Below are 18,479 nucleotides of genomic sequence, written 5' to 3'. Positions count from 1 at the left end.
CCTGCCTGCCAAGGAAATTTTCCATCTGGTACATTAAAGGAAGTAAATAAGCATGAATATGTTCCCAGTACTACCAAGGTCCATGTACTCAATCTACTTAGCAAAGCCACAGAATTAACATCAATAACAAAAATACTACGACTACGACTACTAATAATAATAGATTCAGCGGACGTAAGGACTTACCTCAGGATACGGGCCAAAGTATGACAGTAAAACAGGAAGCAACACCAGTCCATTCAGAACTCCAAGCACAGTCAGGATTGCCAGCACAGCGAAGAAGTACCTGCAGAAAAAAAACCCACTTATGACTTAACTGAAATAGTCCCGCAGATGCACACTAAAAGAAAAACTACAAATCCAAAAATAAACACATAAGCTGAACACAGTATTTTAGTATGAAGAAAAAGCAAAGTTGTTTTACCTTCTGTAAGGCTATGTCCCCAAAGAGCAAGAGCGTTAGTTGGTTAAAAGCACAAAAAGAGGGAAGAAAGTTAGTTGGTTAATTCATAATTATAAGAACTTGGTAATACACACTGCTGATTAGAACTAAGAAAAGAAAACAGCTAAAAACCCCAAGAAGGTGGTATGTGGAGCCACGGGCTGGAGGGACTCAAAAAGCACACAAAGAAAGGGGGCCTCACTAATGAAAACCCTGCAGAAGCAAACAAATGAAGTGAAGGGTGTAGAATTTAAACAATTTAGTCTAGGAGGAAGAGAAGGGCTGTTCTCTCAGCGGCTAATCCACTGTGAAATTCTCCTGCATCCCACAATCCAATCCCTAATTAAATCTCTAGTGTAGCAGGTAAGGCCCCCCTCTCTCCCTACTTCCTCAGTCATTAAGTACAGCTTCTTTTGAAATTCTGCAAGTTCTTTTTGCAGGGACATATCTCCAAACTGCAATTTTGCTTTTCATTTTAAAGGAATGCATATTGCCATTTTGGACCACAGTGCCTACTCTTCCACTGCCTTAATCTTTCACAGCACCTTAGCTTTTCTTTGATGACTTAGCAACACGTCATGTTTGCGTTTCAACCACACAAAAAAAAATAAAATAATTAAAACGCTGGGAGACAAGGAGTAGAAAGGGACTTCCCATAATTCAGGGTTAAGATGGAGGATCCTTTGGGAGTCAAGGTAAGCCTGTCATTGGAGAGGAAGGCTCCTGCCAGCTGGTATGCAGCACAGCTGGAGCTCAGACTAAACTCACCGACACATTCATAACTAATGGTTCTAATGGTTTGGCCTAAGGAGACTTTTTATTATTGGATCTGCCGAAATAATGGGTTTCTCTTGACAGTGTGGCAATGTAGTGGCGCCCTCTTCTCCTGTTTATTCCGATGAACGCACACTTAGTGCAAAAGCCCTTATTTAGTATTATCTGAGCCCTATAGGGACATTACCCCATTATTCAAGCAAGAATTGTGCCTATGAAAAAACCCTTACTTTAAGTTTAAAAATGCTGCCCAGGGCTTTATGGTACAGTGAATGTTTACACTAAAACCTTAAATCTTTGAATCTGAATACTAAAAAGTCCCCCAAAAAAAGAGTATTGTAAAATGCCCCCTTTTACAGGAAAAAACTTTTTTTAAACTTTTAAATAGATGATAATAAAAGTAAATAATAATATTTATTCATTTTTACACAGTGCTGTTCACAGGATCTTCCAGATGCTTCACAATAACGCATTTTCTTAGTTCATATCCTATCCCTGTATTCCTAATCAATCAATACAAGTGGATATAGACAAATCAACACCACAAATTCTCTTTTAATCAATGAGGTATTTTCTGTATCACCTGTAGCTCCTAATTCTTAGCTACTGCTCATTTCAGTCTCTCTAGCTAATCAGCGACTTCTCTTTCTCACCTCTCACTATTTCACTTCCTACTGTATGATTTCTCAGAATACTACACGCAGGATACAACCTTGAGAGGTTTGCCATGGATAATACGTGAAAACCCAAATCCAATTACGACAGGAAGAAAGAAAAGGGGAAAATAATCCTAATCTTCCATGTTTGTTAAGTGTACTACTTTGAAAATGATGGAGGTGCTCAGAACAGTACACATCTGTCACCATACTTAGGAATGTGACAGTAAAGCCAAACAATTTCTACGAAAGGAAGGTTCAAAATATTGGGTAGCTGCTTTTTATCACATTTAGTATAACAGTGAGACGCTGTCATTTAGAGTGCCTTTACAGAAGTACAGAGTTAAAATGGCAGAACCTTTCCGCATTCTGAGCGATTCATTTCGAGTCTAGCACTGCTGACCCTTAGCTCCTGTATGCAGACAAAAAGTGGAGTCCGTCCATTTTCAGCTGGGAAGGTGAGGTTTGCCCAGAGTCATACCTGAGCTCCTGTCAAGGTTTTTATTTGTGCTGTCCCTTCTCCAGAGCAACCTGCCCCTCACCCCCGCCATCCAACAGCCACAAGCACCCATCACAAAGAAGCAGTGTTACTAGGAACACGAGACAATTCCTGCTTGCAGAGCTCCACTGGTTGTTTAGCGAAGGAAAGGCATCTGTTTCACTGCTCTTCTCAAATTGCTCAGGAAAAAAAAAAACGAGTCCCTTGACTGGACTGATGAACTCCTGATTCTTAATTAAACCCACAAGCGACAGGCTGCCTTCAGCCCCAAACAGTAAATCCCTCAGCTTAATTTGCCTCTGCTCTCAAGATTAGTTTGAAACTGAGGGAGAACAGCTTTCCTCTGTTTAGTACTGGTATACACCCACATGCTCAGATACTATAACATCTCATTCTGGCACCGAAACGCTTTTCGTATTCTTTCGCTATAGCAAACTGAAGTTTGTTTACGCAAAGGAAGCATAGATGGAAAAAGGAGAAAAAAATTACAACCTATAGGGATTATGTGGGCATCAGAAAATCATATAGGTAAGAAATCTAAACGTTTTCATCTACAGTATAGTCCAGTACCTCCTGGATTTAATATAACTGGTATCTCCATCGCCCCACCTCACACTAATCACTTCCAAAAAAAAAAAGAAGCCACTAAAATACATAAACAGGACATACACGCCAGCCTATTCCCACTTAAACATTTCTGCACTGTGGTGCCTTCAGAACATCTCCCCTTAAACATTTGTTCCGAGTCATGGGTTAGACCTGGGTCAACCACCAGGAGAAGGTAATCTTGCAAGGCACTTCCTTTCACAAACACTGAAGCACAGAAAATGACACGCTTCAGCAGAAGGAAAACAAAACTCGCACTAGAAAGACAGAAGAAAAGCAGCAGTGAGAGATGGGTAAATGGTTTCCACGCCTCACAGATCTTCAGGTAAATGCCTCAGCTACTGGCACCCAGAGGAAATCTTTAACTCTTTCATGACGGCAATTAAGACCAAACGAGGACCGTAGCCTTAACAAGGGAATTCGACACCAACCTCGAACTACGCTCCGCACAATGTGTAACACACAAAGTCAAAGTGTGTAAATATTTACTGCATACCCTGTTGGCTTATATCCTCAAGATCATTTTCTACTGCAACAAACAAGACTTCTTCCAACAACTGAAAACATACAAGCAATGGAAAACTGTTCTCACTGTAGATGTGCTGGCATGCCTGTCGTTCATATTTACATTGGAAACCACTGATGTTAGGAAGAACATGACAGACTATAAACCTTCTCAAGGGATATGTTCCCATAAGATTTGCTGCTTGATAAAAAAAAACAGCTGAAGAGAGAACTCTTAACAGTTGATGGGCATCAAGCGATTGACTCCAGCGGGTTTCTAAAGCCTACACTGAACTCACTGCACGTCCGGAACAACTGGAAAAACACAGAACGGGAGCCTGTGCTCTCTCAGGGCCTGGCGGCAGGAGCGCATCCGGATCGACACGGAGCGCACGCGTGTTTGGCCGAGATGATTACCTGACAATGAAGTCAAATTCAGAGCCCGCGAGCATCAGAACTCCAAGAAGCGTGGAGAAGGCCCCATCCAGCACGGGAGCAAACATGTGCTCCAATGCCAGGACAGCGCGGCGGTTCCTGTCCCCAATGGCAGTTAGGAAGGCCTGCAACAGCAAAAACAGAAGACAAAAAGAAGTTTAGGGCAGATAAGCGAAACCATTATATTAACGTCTTAAAATGACATATTTTCACACCGATGTACAGCTTACATTAGGGTTGAAGCAAATGCAGACATTTCCCCTTAACTAGTACGTGTAAAAGCTGCATTTAAAAATCAAAGAGGGCTGAGCTTAACTCAGATCATCTCCCTGTGCTTTTATCTAAAGGGAGTTAAATTCTTTTTCATCGGCCAATCAAAGATAACCAGGCTATCTTTCGCCTCTACCCAGTTAAAACTAAAGCACTGAAAACACGATGCAAATAAGAAAGATTATAATGCCCATTAACAGGAACGGGAGGGGACTTAAATTGTTGATGTGACTGAATGTCATGTAGAAAAAATATAAAACATATCTCAGTACCGTTATGCTACTGATTTGTGCTCTAGTATGAGGACATAACTCATTTGTTTAATTAGCAAAGTTTTCCCACCCAGTTTCCACTGACAGCTTTATGCCAAACATACAAAGCTATAGTGGCTATATTTCCTCTTCCAGAAATAGTTCATCACTACCGTAAATTAGTCCAGTATCAACATACAGGGCACTCAGTAGAGATCAGAAGGCATTATACGAGTGCTGAAGAACTCTGTGAACAATGATCCACAGAGTTGATTTTCCCTCCCACTTTTGATATATATATACACAATTAATTTAAACCACATGAGTTTGTGTAAAAGTGGTCTTAAAATTGAGATCTTATAGTAAACCAGTAGAATACCGTACTCTCATAAGCCCCACATTCTAGCAACAGAGTGAAATAAAACTAGAGCTAATTGTGATTAGCTTCTTCAAACTGCTTCTACACCTTGATTAGCTTCGAGTTGCTTCTACACCTATTTAGTGACAACACCCACCAAAGCCACATGGACAGTGAACTCGACTCCAATGCCCACAGAGGCGATGAGAATGACCACAGGGACAGCACTCAGCTTGATCCCGATCAGGCCCATCATCCCAAAGAGCTCCACAGTCATCAGGGACAAGACCAGCACCTGCAGGGTTAAACACCATGGAGTCAGCTGCTACCACACAGACCAGAAAGCTCCAACCCTCCACTTTCTTGTTATTCTTTTGCTGCATTTCAGGAACACCACACTTGAGAGACATTTCAGCAATCAAAACAATTTTTTTGAACCTTTTTCTCTCTCCCCCTCGTTTCTCAGAACAGAAAGGCTTTGAACCTTAAAAATGTCGATTTAAACAGCTCCATACGGAATTGGTGGGCAAGGCCAATGTGAATTCTCTGTTGGTTTGGATCTGTCAGTTTTGCTTGACATGAAGAATAAAAAGTGAATTATAAGAAAATATCTGCTTATACAATCAAAGCCTTAAAAAATGCTGCTGTATTTCTAATTTTATTCCCTAATCTCAAAGCAGTGATTTTGAAGGCGAGGCTACACAAATTTCACCAAAAGAGGTCAAGCTAATTTCTTTGGATTGGGCAGCATTTTGTAAATATTCAGATTTCAGTGAAAACTAAGCTGGCAGGCCCAAAGTCAGTAGTGAAGTAAATGCCATTATCATCTGATGAGTGTCAAGTTACTGGGGGGCCTCTCAGCAACTAATGTGGGTTAAAGGGAGTTGGGTGGGGAGAGGAAGGGGGTGACTTGGACAAAGCAAACAGTTAAATCTGAAGCTCAGCCCATAACCTTTTCTTTCATCTAGCTTGTAAAACGTTAAGGATGGACCAGAAATCCAGGGTACAGCTTTAGAGGATTGGGATGAGTAAAATATAGCCAACAATAAAACACAGAAAGGAAAACACTGAACTCAAAGCAAGCAAGAAATATTCCTGCTCATAAACATGTCTGTATCTGTATATAATTTTACTCAAATAGAAAATGGGAAAGGAGAGATAAACTTTTATTCTGAAGAAAAGTTAGGCTTCTAAAACATATGGATCTCTGGACATTTTTATCTGGCATTCCCACCAACAGCCTCCCACAGACTGGCTGAAATCTGTTAATTTCGTCCATCACATTTATCCCATAAACATTCGATGTGGTTAAGGTAAGGGTAGTAGAACAGATATTAGATCCATTTGGTAGTGTTGTTTATTAATTCTACCCAGTATAGCAGCTGAAATAATTTCAATTTTGTCAAAAGTAATAAACATTTCAACAGTAGGTCTATCCTTCCTTCAGTGGTTTTCTTTTCCGTTTTAATACGCACATAGGACGAAAAGTTTATGTGTATGTGTTGGCCTCCATTAAATATCTGAACACACATTTCCTTCTGCCTTTTTAAGAATAATCTTTGCTTGAGCAGTCTCACCAAGGCCACATGATTGTCAGATTTCATTTTCATAATTGAAGTCATGGTTTCTATTTCTCCCTCTTGCTGGTTCCTGATTTAAAGGATCCAGTAGTTGTGCCTGGTTTGTTATGTTATTATATCCTATAGTTAACTTTTCCCAACTTTCTCGGGTTCTTAAAGGCGTCTTAAGCTTCTGACTGAAAGAAGCATGTAATTTTACAAATGACAGGGTGATCATTTGGTGAGAAGATTATCTATGATTTATTAACAGGTTCACTGGAGAAACCCAAGATTAAATACAGGTTAAACACTCACGGCTTCAGTTTCTTCTGGAATAAATAATAACCATTTACATAAAGCAATGGTTTGTGTATAGTGTTTCCTCTGTGGCAAAGTTTACTACAGTCTTCTTAATTTGTGAAACTTAACTACAGGGTGCTTTTTTTTGCATTCATCTGAGCAATTGTACATGATTTTATATTCAATGGATATAATTTAAGAAAGGTACACCAAATATTTAAGATATCCCTAAAAGCTAGATTATATTCTATTTCATAAAGTTTCATAAATTCAATCATATTGAGAAAGAAAAATAAAAATCTACTTAACAAAGGTCAGATGAAATACTTTATCCTGTACTGTAAACAGTATGTATGTGTAACTTGTTCGTACCAGCCCAGAGGCTCCGAGGTTATTATTTCGAAGTGTTAAGGTTTTAAATGTCACTGGGAAACTCTAAAACACAGCCTTGCAGGAACCAAGGCCAACAGTTTTAGGTTTATTAATTTAGACAACTAATTGATTTCAGAAACTCCAGATAATTGAACAAATTTGCTCCAATCAAATTTTAAAGACTGAAAATGAACTTTGACGAGCCAGGTTTTGGAAGAGCAGATAACACCCATCTGCTTGTATATATATACATTAATGGTATTTAAGAAAAAGGGCATTCACAAGTTCAGTCACTGTTGCCTGTGTTACTTCACTTCTATCCTAATTCACTTTAAACAAGTGCCTCTAAAAGCACCATGTAGACTAAACAAACTTCCCCTTGACAAAATAGGGGAAGATAAACACTGAGACCCCTAGCAATAAAACCACAGGCAATCTTTCTTTCTAAGCTGCAGTCCAATTCCATTAAGGTCAACACAAGAGCTAATATTCTCCCAAGTTAAACTACCAATGTGCTAGGACAGAATAAAGAGATTTCTGTAGTGTCTGCAGCTAACAGGAAAACAACAAACTATTTATTTTGAAAGACTATAGGATAAAGTAGTCCAGACTACACTCTTAAGTCTTCTAACAAAATGGAAAGCTTTGATGAAGGGAGGGATTGACAAAGATTAATTCACAAACACTGGCAAAAATAAAGTAGTGTAAAAAGTGTTTACATAACATTATTAAAAAGGTAAAATACATCTTTGTAATTAAAACATGAGAATCCTCTAATATGATTAAATAAACAGTGTCTATGATTTTGTGTTTGCTTTGGTACATTGCAAACTGCTTTTATGAGCATCTTTGAAGTATAGAACGCTATGAAATAGCTTACATTTTCTTCAAAGGTGTTTTCCAGCAAAGTTTTCTAACAGTTACAGTTTAACACCAAAGTGGTAAGAATGCTTAATATAGACAGAACAGACTATGCAATTAATTAATTGTAAAATACTAAGACTACATAGATATGCGAAGGACAAAGAACAAGATTAGAGAACAGGTCTTTCCAAAAAAAAAGTGGGTCTGCACTAAATTTTCTGCCTTTTCTTTAATTTGAGGACCAATATTGCATAGATCAGTGCTAATATTTGTAAGAACATACAATATGTTCCAGAACTCATCATCGAAATATTTTGGAATTAACTAATGACATACCTCATGAATAACACTCTTCAAAAACTATCTGGCAAATAGTGCTTTTATTATGTTTATAAGATGTGTTAAGGATTAACCAGAATGTGCTGGACAACAGCATTTAAGATCCTTGTCGCGACATGGTTTTTACATGAAACATCTACGTCTTTTTAGGATTCGCAGTGCTGCTGGAAACATCCTTCTTCAAACCGTCTGCCTGATATTTGGTCATTTATGTGCCATTTTAAAAACAACGTTGTACAAACTTCGTTCACATTCTTTTTTTTCATGTTCTCTCAAGTCTTAGTTTCATGCCATGGTAAACCAGAACAAGCCTCTGTGGCTCTGGTATGAATGTGACCTTTAGCTTTTTTACCAATAAACAAATCAGCTCTTGGATAACTCTGACAGTAACATCACCACCTTGCTGCCTGATCTACTCAACTGTCAAAACCCTAAGCAAGGCCGGACCAGGTACGGACTGAGAGAGCTCCAAGTGAAATAAGAAGTGCTGTACTTCAGATGAAACATGAAACAGAGGTCCTGACTACTGGGTCATTAAAGATCTAACGGCACTGTTAGTAAGACTGCAATCCTCTTAGGTTTCTCTCTGAATGATCTGGCCTTCCTAAGGTCCCTCTTAATTCAGAAAATTCATTTCTCACCTCTCTCCTGATTTGCTGAGCAGTGAGGCTGCTGCCTACACTTCGGTGGTGTGTGAAGGGGGTCCTGCCCTATATGTACAGTGCTTGGTGAACATTGATTGCAGAGCACTACATAAATGTAAAGATTATAATTAATAACCATTATAATGTGTTAATTCATTAATTATAATGTGTTTCTTGAGGAAAAACTGGGCAAGTTTTGAATCTTTGCACATCCTAAAGCTAACTATCTAGCCATGGAATTGGAAACGTTTAGTCATCAGGCTAAAGATCAGGCTAGCTTAAAAATGGTTGAGAGAACTCTAAACAGCTTCAGAATGCCTCTACTTGTACAAAGAAAATAAAACAACTTGGAAAGCCTTAAACGAGTTTATGCCCCTTGGATGTGCTGCTGAATAATAAGAAGGGGGCAAAATATGGAAAAGGGGGAAAAGACAAACACCCAGCCTGCTGCTAAATCTACTGTCTTCCGACTTCATAAAGCCTGTTAATAAATGTGCAAACCACATGAAAAACCACAACTAAACTTTCTTTCCAGGTTTAAGGAAGAGCACTGCTTAAAATGTTTTGGTTTTTTTTAGTAGATGAGACTTCTAGGACGGATCTTTCATAACGATGGCAAAGGTAACCCGATGAAAGGCGTGTGGTGGGTTGACAGTTTCATTTGACTTACAATGATGCCGGCCGTCCATGGGTTGAGAAGGAAGAGCGCGCAGACCAGGAAGGTGCAGGCCAGCACCACGCTGATTGACAGAAGAAGCCAGTGGCGCAGGCCAATGTACTGCTCCCAGAACAGGAAGGGGTAGCCATTGGGGTAGCTGGGCAACCCCTGTCTGCTGTAGTTGCTGCAGATTGACCTGACGCTTTCAATCGCTTCAACAAACTGGGGTGTCTCCCGCAGCCCATTGAGGTAGAAAGGAAACTGAGCATATTCGATGGGTTCAGCGGCTGGAACTACAGAAAGAAAAAACGAACGAGAAAAAAAAACATAAACCTCTCATTACATTCCTTTCTGATAATCAACTTTCCATGTTGGTCTTAATGAGGCCTGAAACCTTCTGTATCAGCTCACAATTACCCCAGCTCTATAAAGAGGCCCACAGAGGCAGCTTCTAGTGACCCCGATGGCTGGGCTTCTGTAAACAGATGTCATTTCATTGGAGAAACCTTCTGCCATCTGCAGCAGTGTCGGAAGGACAAAAAGGTTAAATACTAAATAGCTTCAAATGACATTTTAATGTCTCACTTGCTTTAGTAAAATTAAGGGCGTCTGCAGAAAGCTGGCTTCTTGCCGTTTCATCTCCTTGTTCTTACTGATCACATGAGGCTTTGTTCGCCTACCAGCTATAAAAATCCCTCTCCAGAGACAGCCACGTGCAGATTTGAAACCATACAGAGTCATTAAGGATCCTGGAATACGACAAGTAAAATCTATACATGAAAAACATTTGTTGCATTTTGAGCACTACCTTTACCATCACAGCAAAATGTCATTGACACAAGAAGGGCACTGAGATACAGCATGACACAATAAAACTCAATGCTGAGCGCATAAAAGACAACGTGGAAAACACTCCAGTGTGTAAATCTAGGCACACAAAAGGAGCAAATAATAGTTTATATAAGGCCACCTGTGTACCAGCTGTTTGCGTTTTCTCTTTCTCGGCACTTTTATTCTTAAAGCTTTTCATGCAGTGATACCTGTGATCAGCATAAGGAAAATGTGCTGCGTGTAAACATTCGCCTTTGTTAAACTCATAAAGAACAAGGTCAGAATCTCAGCAGTACAATCCATTCAGATTCTTGCAGAAACCCTCTCATATGGATAACACCAAGGGATTACACCAGCAAGACAACCAGTCACCTTCTCAGAGCCCCAGAGCACACTGACTCCTCTTTGTATGTGTAAGAGCTACCATTTCCTGGAAACAGGAGATATATTGATACTGCGAAGAACAGTTTACTATAACACACCTTACTGGCTTTGGGGGGTGAGTGAGGAGAAAATTATCGGTTATCAAATAGAATGACATACAACTGGGTGTTTCTTCTGACATTAATCCTCTATAATTAAGGCTTCAGATATCCCACTTAAAACCATATTATCACAAAATCCTCATTTCCAAGCCTGATGCAGAGCTAATAATACAGTTTTTTTTTAAAGAACATTCCAGTCTAATGAACCTGAAAACTCCATCATCCCAGTGTTTTTAGTTGCTGGCTCTGTGTGTTCCAGCCCCTGCAGGGTCATTCAGCTGACTTGCTAAACATGATTTGCCCTATTATAATCTCAACTATAAATTTCCATTAAGACAAGACTTGGAAGGCTGCCACAAGGCTCCGGGGTTCAAATACAGTGAAGCACTCTGTGCTTGTTATCCAGTTCCATTTCCAAGAGCCCCCCTGCTGCAGCCCAATAACCACAACTAGTAGTCAGCCTGATAACCCTGACTTCAATACAAATTACATCAGCCCAGGGTCTTCCTCCTGGACAAGAGGCCACTCCTCTGGTTCTGCGCATTGCTCTCTCCGTCGAGGAAGTGGAAATCACACCCACACTCCTGCTCACCTGCAAAGAGCACTACATGAAGTGTAGGTATGTGTGGCAGCTCACATTTCTGCCGCTGCATTAAGAACCCTGAAGTGAGGAACATGTCCCTTTTCACCTCCTCACAGGGATGAATGGAAAATAAGGCTACACAAAAGGGAGAACCTCAATAACATAATGATTTTAATAACAGTGAGCAAGGTCTCTGAATGGCTGTTATAAAGAAAAAGGGGGAAATCTAGAAAATCAACTACAAACACTCCATTTTAAGTACTCATTTAAGTAGGAGCAACACAGCACCCAAACCACTGACTAATCTGGAATTAAATCAGGTTTTAGAACAAGTGCTCAAAAACAGCCCAGTTCTGTTTAACAAAGTTTGCCCAATATTTCAAGATGACAAAAATTAACACCTGAAGAATCACTATAAAAAAAGAAGATAACTCAGTTTTTACTGAAATGACTAAGATGTCCAGGCCAGCTCTGGAGATGGGAGAACAGGGACACGTGCTTCATTTGTTCCGACAAGTGGTGCTTTCTGCCCCGCGGATGGGACTGGTAGCTGAAGCGCCAGCACCGGCGGGGTGGAAGGAAGAGCCGTACTCACTGTTGAGCCTGGTCTCGGGCATGTAGTCTGTCTTGTCGTGGATCCACTCGGGGGGGTGGGGCCTGATGTTGGCCTGGGAGGCCGCATAGGCCACAGGGTCGTTGCTGACCCAGGCAGACAGGTAGATGTAAAACGCACTTGGGTTGATGATGCCGTCCGCGTCCACCAGGCGCTGTTTCGTCAGCTGCAACGCAAATGGAAGCGACAGCGGGCTTAAAGATACAAAGTAACAAAATAAAACAAAACCCTCCGCCTATACAGTACGTGTTGATAGTGCGACAGAAAAAGTGTTAAAAACATGTGGAAACAATTTTATTATTTATGATTATTTCTTGTCATTTAGAATCTCCATTTGATTTGGAATAATTGGCCGTGCGTTTTTTTTTTCTTCAGATTTTGTCTTGCGGCTACGAGCCCCGCAACCACACAGGGGGGAGAATGAGGAACCTTCCGGTGTCACAGACGCACAGGCTCAGTGGAGGAGAAGTGCTTCCCTTGACAGCACTGTCTGCCTGCACGCACCCCGATGGGCAGTGAGGTCACTGCACTGTTTAAGGCCGGGGTAGCTTGGACCAACACATCCCACCCCGCACTGGTCAGGGCTGTGCCCCAGCTTGGGGAACCCTAGTGACGCGAGGTGGGCTCGAACCCGTGACCACAGAGTTGCAGACGTGTGACTTCACTGGTCGAGCCACTCAAGAGGCCCCAGCGATGGCTCAAACAGCACTTATTAAAACACCACTTGCAAAACAAGACTAATCTTTAGGTATTCGTTTTGCAGTTCTGTTTTGGAAACTACACTCTCGACACAGGGCTAAACTGTAAGTAGACTTCTCAAAGGTGGAAATAACCAAAAGAAAGGAAAAGATGGGATTATTAGTTTCATTAGAAACATTTATTTACTGTGGAAATCAAAACTAGTTTGAAAGTTTCAAATGACTGCTTCTGTATACTAATGATCGATTAAAAATAGTTCATGCAAAGCACACAACACTACTCTGTCATGGAAATTGGTGTTCTTTATATTTAACTACCTGATTTTCTGATGCAAAACTTCTCATCTTTCCTACCTCACATTCTTCTATAGATTAATTAAAGCCAAAAACTACCTCCAGAGTAGGCAGAAATATTATGAAAAATATTCTGTGCCACGCATCGGCTTCAGAACAATAAATCCAGGATTCTGAAAGTTGGGAGTTCAAGAGAAAAATTGCTCGAGTTAGCGTAACAATAAAAAAATTGGCAAGGGTCCCTGTGCACGTCTGTGTGCAGTTAACCTCTGTTGTTAACACTGAAGGAAATGCCACCCAGCAAATGGAGGAGAGCTATAAAAATAAAACAACATCTGTACAAATTTTGCTAACACTTGCTTGCTCCTGACCTATGGATTCAGAAAATGCCCAGCTCCACACAGCACTTCTTCCCTGTTTGCAGGGCGAGACTAGGGTAAGAAAATAAAATGAATTATTTGGTAGTAAATCCCATGAAAGCAACTCTAAATAGGAAAGAAACGAGTCAATAGTAAAAGTATAACTGCAAATAGCTCAGCTTGATACATGATCTACAACTAGGGCCATTTAAAACGGTCAGTGCTAAAACGTAAAGATCTTCTGCATTTTAAATAGCAAGCATTCATTTTCACACATGCACTTCATCGAAGGCTATTTTTGCACATGTGGTGAGGAGTTCTTTCTGTGCTAACTCACAGTGCTGGTCTTGCTTCAGATGCAGTTCCTTTCTATGTAATGAAATGAAACACAACAGTGACAGCAGTACAAAAAAGGTTGGATTCCAAAGATCTGGATTCAATTAACCAGCAGGATACACAACAACTGTATGTCTTCAAGCTGTCTTTGGAAGCACACTGCGCAGCCTGTGGCCCCTCTGGGCACAGCACACTTGCATTCCCTCCAAGGCACAGGAAATTACATCAGAAGCTGCGCTCCAACAGAGTTGTTTTGCTCTTTACCTGGCCCACGACGAGTTATCGCAACCCGACAGTTAAAAAAGCACGTTTTTCAAATGCTTCTCCAAAATGCGTTTCTCGGAGATGAATGAGACCTAGTATCGTGCCATAAAGCCCCAAGTTGTACAGTGAATCAACTCTGAACAATGTACTGTGTTAAACTGTCATCTTTAATGGGAGAGCAGAGGTGGAGAAAGTCCAGCGCTTCTAAGAGGATCATTAGATGCAAGATCTTTAGCCTGAAGCAACTGAATTCGACAAGTGGTTTGAAGAGTTAATTGCTTTTTCAGAGGTCTATTGCGGCCCCAGTGAGAGCTTTAAATTCTCCAACTTGGTAAAGTAATCAAGGAAAGGTACATTTATAAGCCAGGTGTGGTTTACATGAGAAGCTACAAACATTTTTAGAACCTTCATCACCAAAATTCATCTTCCAACATTCTGGCGGATTTTCTGGCTTTCAGCTCATTCTTTTATAACATAATACCCTTCTTCCAAAAGCCTTCCTAGACCACAGAATCTCACAAAAGGAACAGAAAATTCTATTAATGGATACCCTTACATCAAGAAAACTGTAATCAGCACAGCCTGACTTCTGCCTTTAAATCTTAAGACTTAAGAAAATAATATTTGGATCAAACTGCCTGTTGGGAGTTAAACTCGAATAACAAGTTAAAGAACCATACTGACTTTAGAAAATTCTTACCTGGCTGAAGTTGATGGGTTTGTCCCGGTTTCCAGTTTGCACCAGAAGCTTGTAAGCTAGAACGCCATCATCAGATCCATTCCTGTAGGTGGTCTGGGTGATTTTCCCTGCTTCCCAGTCACGGTCAAAGGCCTCTTGCAAACCTAACAAGACAGTGCATAGATTCGGATATGCCATGAGGTGTAAGATCGTTTTCGTTTTGCAAAACATATTTCTTAATGCGATGCTCCTTGATAAGTAAATAAATCACTCATATGCCAAGCTTTGGTGTATTACCGTGGATTTCAAGGGTGTCCCCTATTGTTTTATGGATATTGGTCTACTCAACGGTGTGCTCATAGCAGATTATATTAACGTCAGAAGAGTACATAACAGTCCGATGAATATAGCCAATTTCTAAAATATCTGTCCTGGTACATATTAAGCCTAGGTCTTGACCACTCGGACATTAAAGATCCCATCCATTGTTTGGAAGAGTAGAGATGTTACACTTCATAATCTGGCCTAGCTCAGTTTCCCCATTAGCACGACTTGTGAAGAAGCTTCTTGAAGTGAGTCCTGCTCCTATGTGCGTAAGCATTATGAGATCCTGCAGGATGGGAAAACACTACACGAATGCAAGGAATGTGTGACAGTGGCATGAAATAGTAGACAGGGCTATTATTGTCATCGCATGATTGATGTCTCCAGGTTGGGCACAATGTTCCAAGAACTACAAGAAGCACAGAGGGCTGGAGAAGAACGGTCAAGAAGTCTGAGCTCCTCATCACTGACAAAACAAGGCTGCTGACGAGGTGCTGTGCCGTCCTTAAGCTGCCTTCCTAAAGTCGGATCTGTGGGTGAAGGCAGACCAGAAGAGCGACTGTCACCGGGGCCAAGGGGAGTAGCAGGGAGGGGAATGCTCGGATGAGGACCACACACTGCAGTGCAGGAGGTCGGCATTTTTCAGCGATTTAAAGTTTTTCACAGTTAGAATACGAAGTCACCCGACTTGTTGTTTGATATTTTCTCCTGGTCACCTTCACATTTAATAAAACCTCCGTCGTGTTCAAGGTCACCAGGTCTCGCGACAAATTCACCGACTCTTCCAGACTGGAGGGTCACCGGTTCGAATCGTGGGTGAAGTGCCACTGTTGCACCCTTGAGCACGGTGCTTCAACCCAACTGTGAGTGCTCTCCTGGTCATCGTTTTAAAAGAGCACTTGTTCTCAATTGACTTATCTGGTTGAATAAATCATCAGTAATCACGCCATTGAAGCAAGTATTCTCAGTCTATCTCAGACTGAGAAACTGCATGTCGAAGAGCAACAGAGAACTCCTTTCAGGCATTCTGCTGCTCCATGACAGCTGGTCAAAAGCTGCACCGCGCCTGCATGAGTGTTCAGCTCGGTAAGGGTTTCAGCAACATGGTGTTCCTCCTGTCCTCTGCTCAAGGAAGAAATTGCTATGATATTTGTGTAACGTCGGGGCCCGACGGCTTGCAGCGCACAGTGTGAGGGAACATGGTTTCGTGAATGTATACCATCTGTTCAGACTGGCGGAGCTAATGAAAGTAGTGAGAGGTGCTGCCAGCATGTGTTAAGATCACTGCCAACACCTATTCCCTCTCAGCTGCTCCTTTCCTTTAATGTCCCACCACAATTAGAAAATGCTAATAAGACTCACAACATCAACAACACCAGCACGGTCTAGAGGAGCGAGCGTATTGAGGGTCAGGGCAGTTCCAAGCAGGTAATTCGGATCAGATTTGGAACGGGAAGTTCAGCTGCCCGACCCAAACGTTCTGTCTGAAAGCAGATGACAAACCACACTCTCCCAGGGTACAGAGAAGTGATCGGGCCCACCTCACAGCTGCAAGCAGAGCAGTAATCAAAACCACAGCTACACTTCAGACAGGTTAACTGCTGGCCGTGGAAAGGGAAGGAAAAATAATTAAAAAAAGATCCTTTGAGCTTGTCTTCTACTTTCCCTCTAACAAAAAATAAAATATAGTCTTCACTGTCCACCCCCTCCTTCATACTCTCTGCCTTTTAAACTGAACAGAGACCAGCTATACCAAAGACATTTTTAGACTTAAAATAAACAGTGTGCTGCAGATTAATGCATGATGAATAAAAATACAAGCATGCATGCCAAACATAAATTTGATCGTTGGTACTGCATGGTTGTCTATGTGATTAAGCAATTTCACATATGGAGACCTACCAAATAGGTCAGTGTCACTTATGGGGAGTTGCGGTCTCCCACATTGGCCCCAAGCCTCAGTGACCTGCCCCCACTGCAAATAATTCCTTCCAACCCCTTAATTTTCAAAAATAGCTCCAGGCAGAATTGGTTTCACCTTTAACTAACCTGTGTGAAGTAAAGGACTCAAATGGTGTCAAAGCTGAGGTTAAGGGGTTAATAATGAGAGGTTTACTTCTAATACTGCCCAGTCAGAGACTGCTTAGCATAGAACGTCAGAGGCGGACAGATGTACTGACTGATGGATATTCAGAATGAAAACTTTCTGGAGGGGTCAAAGGATGTTAATTGAAGAACTTTGGGCTTTTTATTTAAAATAAAATTGTATTTTCACCATAGGCATGGTAAGCTGATAATCTTTTGAGGTGGAGAGGCCTCTCCAACAACTTTTGTAGACAACTATTCATTTAGTTGTTTAAGTATTACTCTGTATTTCTTTAGATAACTTTAGTAATTTTTTTAACTTGACCTTTTGATTGAAATGCGGAGGGCCCAGTTTCTCAATGAAATACCATAGTCATAGTGAAGATTTACTGCTAAACACAGTACAAATGAGTTGAAATGTAATCTCTCTTAATCAGTTCAATCGAGTGATATGAAAGACCACTTGCTAGTCACTCAACCAAGACTTCCTACTATCAGCCAACTCACACCAGGTACGAAGGCCTCAGTAATGCCTTCAGAACAGACCATATTAACCCTGCAGCCTTCTAACACATTAAATGTCCCAACATGTCCTAAAGCCTGCAGGCAAGAGGAAAGCTGCTATGTGATCTTGGCTTTCCAGAATTAGGCTACATGCCCGAGAGAATATGGCACTTCATATTTCTGATACTTCCTTATGTGCATAGCCAAAAAATATCTTCATAGAAACTATAAACAGCTCAATACCAATGTTTATATAAGCTAAGAATGCTATACAACTGAATACACCTCAATTCAGACAGGCTTGCATAGTTAAAAACCAGTCTGCTGTATGTGCCTTTCAATCCATAATACTATTCCTTTTCTAAAATCTCAAACATTGATCCAAAAACAGATTTAACAGAAGAAAGCACACAGAAATCTAAAACTAATACCTCAAATTCTGAAAATATACATTACACAGAAATTCCTCAAACAAATTGTGTGTTATCACCTTTTTGTTATGATCATTCTGTACGTAATTTAGAGGCAAGGTAGCTTCTCTAAAAAACAGGTTTGCAAGGTATTTTTTGTTACACCCACCCAATTTAGACTCTCCAGCTGTGTGTTTTAATGCTTCGACTCTTGACCACAGACCAGGTAACACGGGGGAGAACGGAGAGGTGCACGCGGATTCCTCCCACCCGCTGACCTTTGTGCCTCTTCTCTTTTGACACGTCACAGACAGCTGACAGGAGAAGTGGTCAGTGATCTGTGAGTGATCTGTGAGTCCCCTCACTGACAGCACGGCAAGCCTGCAAATGCCCAGGAGGTTTGCTTCCTTGCCAGAAATTGAGAGAGCCGTGCCAACTAATTCCGTCCCACCCTAGGCAGTGTTCAGGTTATTCTGTGCCACT

General features: G+C 41.1%; 1 protein-coding gene across 3 annotated transcripts in view; it reads right to left on the bottom strand.

Moving 5' to 3' along the window:
* ptch1 (patched 1) overlaps window positions 1-18,479 on the bottom strand; it is a 76,550-nt gene that overhangs the window by 4,463 nt on the left and 53,608 nt on the right. For all 3 annotated transcript variants that reach the window (XM_015368361.2, XM_015368349.2, XM_015368356.2), the window contains exons 16-21: window positions 14,695-14,837; window positions 12,026-12,209; window positions 9,544-9,824; window positions 4,953-5,090; window positions 3,899-4,041; window positions 187-286 (exon numbers count right to left, since the gene is read on the bottom strand). In XM_015368361.2, coding sequence (XP_015223847.2) covers window positions 187-286; window positions 3,899-4,041; window positions 4,953-5,090; window positions 9,544-9,824; window positions 12,026-12,209; window positions 14,695-14,837 — 989 coding nt within the window. The remainder of the gene's footprint in view (window positions 1-186; window positions 287-3,898; window positions 4,042-4,952; window positions 5,091-9,543; window positions 9,825-12,025; window positions 12,210-14,694; window positions 14,838-18,479) is intronic.

This window comes from Lepisosteus oculatus, chromosome 3 (genome assembly GCF_040954835.1).
Source record: "Lepisosteus oculatus isolate fLepOcu1 chromosome 3, fLepOcu1.hap2, whole genome shotgun sequence".
NCBI lineage: Eukaryota > Metazoa > Chordata > Actinopteri > Semionotiformes > Lepisosteidae > Lepisosteus > Lepisosteus oculatus.
The sequence above is the reverse complement of the archived record's forward strand: the minus strand, read 5'-3'. Positions and strand labels throughout refer to the sequence as shown.